The 9400-nt window shown below is 37.9% G+C and overlaps 1 protein-coding gene across 1 annotated transcript in view; it reads left to right on the top strand.

Annotated features, from left to right (window-relative positions):
• Positions 1-354: 354 nt before the first annotated feature.
• The window catches only part of LOC311284516 (neural cell adhesion molecule 2), a 282772-nt gene continuing 273726 nt past the window's right edge, over positions 355-9400 (top strand). Inside the window, exon 1 of the mRNA XM_084399547.1 lies at positions 355-455. Coding sequence (XP_084255673.1) covers positions 404-455 — 52 coding nt within the window. The 5' untranslated portion in view covers positions 355-403. The remainder of the gene's footprint in view (positions 456-9400) is intronic.

Raw genomic sequence — 9400 nt, 5'->3', positions numbered from 1 at the left:
TATTTGGTGCACTGCTTTTTTTATTTTTCATTATTAGTATGTTATCTAATAAGAACCACTGAAAATAACGACAATCCTCAAATACACAGAGATAGAAAATAAAAAAAACATATTATTATAATTAGAAAAATATAGGCATGTTTCTTTTTACAATGTGTATTTTTTTAGTAGACAAATGTGAATTGGACACTTTATTGATAGGTTGCAGTAAGATTCGCATTTCAGATCCAGCCACACACACACACACGGACACGCGCACACACACACACACACACACACACACAGAGAGAGAGAGAGAGAGAGCGAGAGAGAGAGAGAGCTGGAGGATTCGCTACTTTCATTCGGCTCACTGAGGTTTCAACTAGCGACACAAGCGGCTGTCTGTCACTTTCACCTGCTGAAAATGATCCTCAAATACACCTGTCTGCTCGGATTGCTGCTCTGCGGCTGTCAAGGTAAAGATATCAACATCTAAAACATTTCAGTGCATGGGCGGTCAAACAGCGGGCACAAGTTGGGCACCTCCATCTCTCTGCATCATCGGTCCAGACTCAGGGGGAAATCTGGTGATTTGGGGTGTTTTGTGGATGGACACTGGATGAAAGAGGACATTTGTGCTGCTTTTTTCCAACGTGGAGAGTTTGTGAGGAGAATAAATGCGCGTTTACCGATTATCCCTTCGCGTTATGATCGGTTGATTTATGATTGGCACATGACGTGTGTGGTAAATTTGCGGGTTCTGCAGTTCAGTTTAACGGTCATCTCTTGAGGAGATCGTCGCTGCAGCGTTTGCTCAGATTTTCTGAAATATATACAGTTTATTTCGTTAACAGCGACCATTGTACACTAATGTTTAAGAAAATTATCTCCTGTAGTTTTGTGAGGTAGCCTAATCAGCGTTATTATGTCCCCTCACACTTTCACACCGTTATTTTGTTCCCTGCGTTAAATAATTTGTCACGCGCAGTTATCTTTTCCTTCATAATTTGATTGATTTACATTTGTTCGTCCAGCTTGTTCTCCGTTTTATTTCTGTCTCTGCAACTTGATGGATTCGTTCATAGGAATGCGCGCTATAATGTTTTATAACGCTCGTAAAGTACGAAGTACGCTGGCACGCGCGTTCAGAGGTGACACTTCATCGCTTATATTTACAACAGCGGCTGATTTATTTCAAAAGCTGTTTGTTGCTTGTTTCTGTGGATGGATAGTGTTCACTTACATCAGATAGACTGAGAGCTTCAACGCGACGCGATGAAAACTAGAGAAAGCTATACCGTTATAATGGACGAAGGTGATTGCAACGCCCCATTATAGAACTAATTTGTTTACTTCTCGACTTCATAACGCGCTTCGTTCTTCATAACGCTCGCGTTCTCGATTCGTCGCGTCGCGTTGGATGAACCCAGTGTCTTTGGCAGAACGACAGGTGGAGGTAGAGCGCTTCACAGTGTCCTCAGTCTTTTTGCAGTGCGATGTTATAAACATCCCTCTGTTCTCCACCATTCAGATCTTGATAAGAAAACGCACTGGGATTTTCTTTAAAGAGTTACTGCCTGTCTTAGTCTATTATAGTTCTAGTTATGGGTGGGTGGAAAATGAATTGTTTCGCCCACCAACCAGTGGCTGAATGAAGAGTTTTGCCAGTCATCCTTTTTTTTTTTTTTTTTTTTTTTTCATACAATGAATTGCTATGTTTACGAAATTAAACCACTCTCATTTAGTCATCTTTATCTATTTATATAATTGATTTTTTTTTTTTTTTGTAAGCTATAGCAGTGTGCACATCTTATCTATACTATTGTATGTGTTCAACTATGTGCAACCATCCAAGTGTGCACTTTTGCATTTGATAAAAGCACATTTCATTGCACATTTGGATTTGCAGTGACAACGCAACTGGACAGCTTTCAGTTTCAATGACGTTTGACTGTTTTTCTGACAGATGTTGCTTAAAATATCAGTGCTATATGGTAATTGTCAAAGACATGATGTTGTCCATCACAGATTGCAAAATTACCTGCCACTGTGAAAATAACCACATTTGGCGGGTGGCGAGTGTTCATTTCCCACCCTGATTATAGACATACTTGGTGTCAAAATTGTGCAGAAATGCATTGTGGAGCATATGATTTGTTTGGATTTGCTTTATGGATTTTAATGGTTGACCAGCTGTCTCAGTGATCATATCTGTGTTAAATACTAGGTTGATTTAAGTAGTCAATTAATTCAATTACACACATTGGCGGCGTCCAAAACACATGTCAGCTGCCTAGTCAGCCAGTGGCTCGGTATAGACAACATTTCTGCATTAAATGCATTACATTTCTCCACCTTTCTGAGAGCTTTTGTGATGCTCTCCATTGCTCATGATAACATGTGATGGCCTCAAGACCGGATTATATTACATATGGGCTTTTGAGCACGTCTGGGGACGAGTATGATTGTCAGTTTACATGCTGTATATTGATTGTAACTGATAGTTTGATTCTTTTAAAGCCCCCCTGTAGTCAATCATTGTATCCCTAAACTCATGTTTGATCACCAAAATGACATATATAAACATTTTTGCCTTGAAAAAATGTCTTCATGCCTTAAAATATCTTGAATGTAACTCGACACCCTTGCCTCATTCAGCATGCGCGGTTCTATGAATATGCAAATGAGCCCCGCCTCCACTCACTCACTCAGCTCAGAGATCCACTGGTTGACGATCACACGTTGATCTGATTGGTTACAAGGTAGTTTGTGACGTCAGAAACACCAGCGATTTCAAAGCGTGTTTTTGAGACTGTCTTTGGTTCACTGCAGTTTTAAGGAGGAAATATTAAAGCATATTAAAAACACCACATGGACACATAAACAACATTAAAAGCTGTATTTTCACCACAGGGGGACTTTAACATAACATATTTTAGATGATTTTAAATAATCTTGTAAGTTTTCCAAGACAGTTTTCTTTAGAGCTGCTAAATTAACTCTTCCCTCTCTGGCGCTATAACACATTTTCTGAAAGAATACTGAATCTCCTGATCAAAACACATGCGAAGAAGAAGCAGAAACAAATGATAGCATATGTAAGCAGATGCAAATGGAAAATAACCCGATTATCAACATTAAACAGCATATAAATCAAAACCGCCTAATGTTACTGAATGAAATTTCGACTCAGGACGAGCTTTAGTATGAAGTTTTGGGGCTGTTGATGAACTCCATCTGTGTTTAGATCATCGTTCTGAATCCAATCCAGACGTACCGATCCGGACTACAGCTTTTTTGCTCAAAATGTTGCTTTTTTAAATGAAACTCAACCCACAACAAGTCTTGATAAAAAAAGCATTTTCTTTTTTGTTTAAAAGCAGAGGGTCTGTTCTTTCTTTTAATGCATTGCATGTACAGATATTTATACAGTACAACAAAAAATATTCTGGGGGCCATGGAAATGTTGTGAAGATGATCGGTGGATGGCAACTTTAAAAAGAAAAAAATGCCGGCGGGGAAAGAGTTAATAGCAAGATGCTGTCAGTCAGTCAGTCACAAATGGCTGTGAACAATGGCACATCTATTATTATCGGAAAAAGAAACATGTAATGTTGTCAGAATCAAGTGTCGGATTCTGATAACAAGACTTGTTTTCTTTACAGCTTCTGCATGTGTGTGTGTGTGTGTGTGTATAAATAATCACTGAATATGGAAGTCTGCAGTAGTCCACTGAAGGATTGCGCCCTGAAGAAACGCTGAAATAAAGCAGGGCACATGTTTAGATTTTCATTCGTCTAAAAGTGAATCTGAGCCGAGCTATCCTGAATTTTTGAGTGTGAGCTTCATTAGCATGAGCTGCGAAGATATAACAGCTCTTATTGAGTTCAGATAAGTCATTGTAAGATGCTGAGCTTGATATTCGGTTTAGAAATACCCATACACATGCATGCCAGGTTGAATGCTAACACTCGAGAAGCTCTTGAAATTGTCATTCACTTTATTTTGTCCGTTTGTGGCACAGAAACGCTTTGCTTAAGGGGTTTTTCTCAAGAGCCCTTCTTTGTGATTTTCCTCACACAGCATCACGGATATATAAAAAACATTCAGTCTTCGTTTCCATCTTCACGCTCAGTGTTTTCTGAGGTCTGGGCTCTCGGCGCAGTGAATTATGCGCTCTGCGGCGTGGCTGCAGATATCGTGTGCTATGTTAAGTGCCATAATTAAGAGATTTCTCTGAGTTGCGGGGAGGAATCTCAGTGGTGGGAGTAATAAAAGATTTATGTGGCGTACCGTGTGAAGAGTGTACGTCTGAAGTGCATCTCCATGGAGAAACGTGCACGATCTGCTCACTGGGGATGGGGGAAAATAAAAAAAAAGCGTAAAGCAAAGCGTGAGACAACTAGAGTAATGGTCATGCTTGTGCAAACACGTACGCATGCAGATGCATGCATGCTCTCAATATGCAAGCAGACTAACCTTTATTTACCAGGAGAAATAGCCACACTGCAGCAGCAAAACAGTTCAGAGGCATACGAAAGTCACAGTAAAAAATGAAATATGTGATCATGGATCACGTCCCCAGTCACGAGTCGCACGGGTATATCTGTGACAATAGCCAACAATACATTGTATGGGCCAAAATTATCCATTTTTCTTTTATGCCAAAAATCATTAGGATATTAAGATCATGTTCCATGAAGTAAATTTCCTACCGTAAATATATAAAACATTTATTTTTGTGAGTGAGTGCAGCACAATCGTGAACATTAATGAACAACTTTAAAGGAGATTTTCTCAATGTTTCGATTTTTTTGCATCCTCAGATTCCAGATTTTCAATAGTTGTATCTCAGCCAAATATTGCCCTATCCTAACAAACCACACATCAATAGAAAACTTATTTAATCAGCTTTCAGATGATGTATACATCTCAATTAAAAAAAATGTACCCATGTGACTGGTTTTGTCATCCAGGGTCACATATTACAGTATAAACCAGATTTTACATTTGCATGCTTGCTTCTACAATAGATTCTTGCCTGCATGTGCTTTATGTGCAACTTTGATTAATCATTTTTACAGTGCGCGATGCTTGCCTTAAAGGCCCACTGAAGTGCCTCGGTACACTGAGCTTTGTTTGATGCGTTGACGTAATTTCCACTGAAACGGAAGCTAAGGCGGGGCATATTGAATGGCTCCTCCCCCTTTTCAAACAGCCAATAGCGTTTAGTTTACCTCACAGACTGACAGCACTATGGAAGCGAATCCGAGCGCTGATGATACGGTGGATTTTAATACTAGAAGTGTGAATAAATTCTATCCATTTCATTCTTAACCAACGTACAGTTGGAAAAGGGAATAAAACTCGAGCGTTTGAGCAACCCGAACACACACTCCAACCCATATTGCTCCGTGACGTGTTAACGCCTGGTTATTAATAGCGTAGGGGGCGGAGCTTTAGATTCTAGAGCATTTGATTGGACAGGAGATGTGATGAGAAGCGGTGACGTCATAAAAACCCCTGATCCATTTTAGCGGAAGTGAGAGACTGTAAAGTTTTAAAACAGACCAGCTTATTCATAACCTTAAGACTAACATATTCATACTAAAAGCTAAAAAAACGTAAATTCTGATTTCAGGGGGACTTTAAAAAAACCTGATAAACATGTCGAGTGCAAAAACCCTCGCTTAGTTTTGTACAAATCCCTGCATTTGGCTTGTGTGCTGTAAAACCCAGAGCACTATTTGATTAATGAGTGGAAGGGCGTATAGATATAAACCTAAGCCCACATGAAAACAGAACTGTATCAGGCCCCTCCATCCCGGGGGAAATATACACGAGGAAAATCATTTTAAAGTGTGGTGGTATTCAGCAGGCCTCAGAGCTGCATAAACTGGTAATTCAATGATGCTGTATGCATATAATAATATAATAATATGCTTTGATCCCCATGGGCCACAGAATCAGGGAAGATTTACATAGATTCTGCTTATAAAACACAGGTAATCCTGAGAACTTTTTTTTTTTATCAAGTTTGGTTGCTTTGTAGAGGTTGAAGGAAATGATGTCGTCGTTTTATCCAAAGCAACTTCTAGTTAAAGGGTCATCATTTATTCACCTTTATGTTGTTATTCAAGCTCGAATAATAAATATATTTTCCTGAACATAAATCGCACTGGGTCAAAATTACATTGTTGAGAGAGAAAACACACACACACACACACACACACACACACACACACACACACACACACACACACACACACACACACACACACACACACACACACACACACACAGATAAGTCACTTCGCATTTAAATATTACATTCAAAATGTATAATGTAAAACACTGGTAAATAAAAACAAAATACTTACAAACATTATAGACATTACAAAACATCTATTTTATTCCTCTTAGTGCACAACAAATCTTTCAAATTTAACGGTGTGCTTAACAAGTAAGGAAATATCATGTAAGAATAAAAATTAACCATTTCTTTTTAAATTTAATTGGTCTAACAAGTGCAAACTGTGTAAAAGTTGAATGTGAGGAGAGAGAAACACTGAAACCACAAGATTTCTGTAAGAACAACATAAAATTCACCAACAATTTATATGTTGCATAAACCGATATTTAACACAATTTACCAAATTAATGATTTCTATTACAACAGACAGTTGAAGTTTAGACATGCAACTTTTTTTTATGTTTGAATGACTGCATTCAATTTAATGAAGAGTACACTGCAATGCTAGAACTGATATCAAGGTTAATTTAATTATAACCTATAATTTAGTTGCTTTGGAAAATAAGATGCAGCATGTTTATGATGATGAAAACATAATCTGGAAAATACTGGAAAACCACAGTCTGCACATTCAGAAAAATGCTTGGTAGGGATGCACCGATATGAACATTTTGGCGGATACCGATAACCGATAATTCTTTATATTTGAAAGCCGATAACCGATATATTGGCCGATAAATCTAAATCCAAAATTTTTCTCCAAAAAATCCAATCCAAATTGGATTATCCAAATCCAGATCCAGATCCAAATCCAGATCCATTGGAGAATCCAATCCAGATTTGGATTATCCAAATCCAAATCCAAAGTCTCATCATTTTATCCATGTCCCAAACACACAATTATAATGTTTTCATTAAAATTTCATGTAAGATTTTGCGCTGCACATGTTGCACAGAACTATATTTCCCTTTTTTGAAGTGATTTCAATCATATTTCAAGCAATTCAAAAGCATCATGTTGAACAGTGCGCATCTGAAGAGTCTCAGCTGAAGGAAATAATACATTTTTTATCTGTTTTAATATATCGGCCAAATGTTTTATCAATCTTATCAGATTAAAAATGAATATATGAAGAGTTCAGATGCAAAAGCCTCTAAGTGCCATGATAATTTTTATAAAGCTTGTATATTTAAGTTAAGCAATTTCACTTAAATGACAGTTAATAGGTAATTTGCATTGCCATTTAAGTGAAATTACTGAACTTAAATATACGAGCTTGATAAAAATGATCATTCTAGAAGAAAATTTCAGATGGCACTTAGAGGCTTTTGCATCTGAACTCTTCATATCGGCCGATACCGATATATGCTTACAGTCATACAGATCTGTACATTTACAGTCTTGGGTGAATTATACCTTGTCTTATTGAACATTTACATGCACAGTTGGAGATTCGGCAGACACTTTTATCCGAAGTGATTTGCATTACATTCTCGGTAAGCATTCAAACCAGCAGCAACTTTCCAGTAAGAACTGGACTTTAGCCACTATATCCCACAACATTCACTCACCAGAACTTGTCAGAATGAGTTTGTTTGTGGACTTTCCCAAATGTATTGGAACGAACGTTTGGAGTTTCGTCTCAATGGAGGTCTTGGCTGTGAATGGTTTCTTCAGGGTTTGATGTGCAGCATCACAGTGACTCACCGAGCCTTGTGTGTTTCCACATCGTCCTCCTCCTCTCGTGGATTACGCCGCTACAGCACGGATAGCAGGAGTCTGAGGGAAAGCACGATATCTATGAGACGCTGCGTGTCTGTTCAGAGACAGCTGTGAGTGGGCGTCCGGCGAGCTTTCAAAACCACACAGACTGTCAGTCTCTCTGAAGACCTTCTCACACACACACACACACACACACACACACACACACACACACACACACACACACACACACACACACACACTCGTGGAGCATCTTGGCCACTCCCCACAGGAACCAACAATCACTAATGAGATCGCTTTATAACCTCGGCTGGTTCTCCTACACAGCATTTCGATTATTTGGAGAGCATGTGGGGTTTTTAGTTGTTTTTCTTGAGAAATAGACCTCAATAATCTAATGATTTTCAGAAGAGATCTCAACAATGCCTCAAAACTGTTCGATTGGCCAAAGCGTGCAATCAAAAGTCAAACTCAGGGCATTTCAAGGGATAAATAATTTGTGCATTCAGAAACCAGCTGTGACTCTAGTTATAGGCTGAAAGTCTGCTTTAAATTACCCAGATTCTTCATGCAATAATAATTATATTTATCTGAAATAATATCTGGTATCTTAAATTAAATCTGTTCTTTTTTTTTGGCCTGTTTAATCTCTGTCAAGAACACCCGTCACATTTCACCCCAAATTCAAAAGAAATTTTTTTAATTTGCATAAAGAAAATGTATCTTTTTGCAATATGACCGTTTTGTTTTTGACAATTACCATCATAATAAGAAATGGCAATGCAATCACATTCTCTTTAATGTAATGTAATAAAATAATTATGTATAATAAAATTGTATTTAGATATATGTTGTATTTGTTTATGCTGTTTTTACGTTTTACTGTAATATAGTAAAAAATTACATGTGAAACACACTTAAAATAATGGCAATAACTAGGGCTGCACAATATATCGAAATTATCGAAATATCGCAAATGCATGTATCGCAATATGCATATATCGCAATATGCAAATCACAACGGCTTGCAATAACTGGGGTCATGAACAAAAGACGAAGAGAAAATCACTCGCTGCTCTCGGCTGAATAACTTTTGTAGCTTTAATAAGAATCAGTATATATTTAAGTCATACAGTGAAGACTAAGCAGTGTTTTATTTTTGCATTTGATTATTCAGTTTCTGTTGTTTAATAACCCTAATGTAGGATAACCTGAACCCCTGAACTAACTGTGATGTTAAAATAACACTTCTTATGTTTCAGTAAAACACTGATGTTCACTTCCAGAAGTTTAGGGATGTTTTCTCGTCACAAAAAGAATGTGAAACACGTGTGCATCTACTGTACAAGATGACGTCCCGACATCATCGAGACCTAAATCACAATAAGTGTCGAATTCAATAGCTTACATACAGCACGCGTCTTCCTCTGCTTATAAACAGACCG

The sequence above is a fragment of the Rutilus rutilus genome, assembly GCF_951802725.1.
Source record: "Rutilus rutilus genome assembly, chromosome: 2".
In the NCBI taxonomy this organism is placed as follows: Eukaryota; Metazoa; Chordata; class Actinopteri; order Cypriniformes; family Leuciscidae; genus Rutilus; species Rutilus rutilus.
The sequence above is the reverse complement of the archived record's forward strand: the minus strand, read 5'-3'. Positions and strand labels throughout refer to the sequence as shown.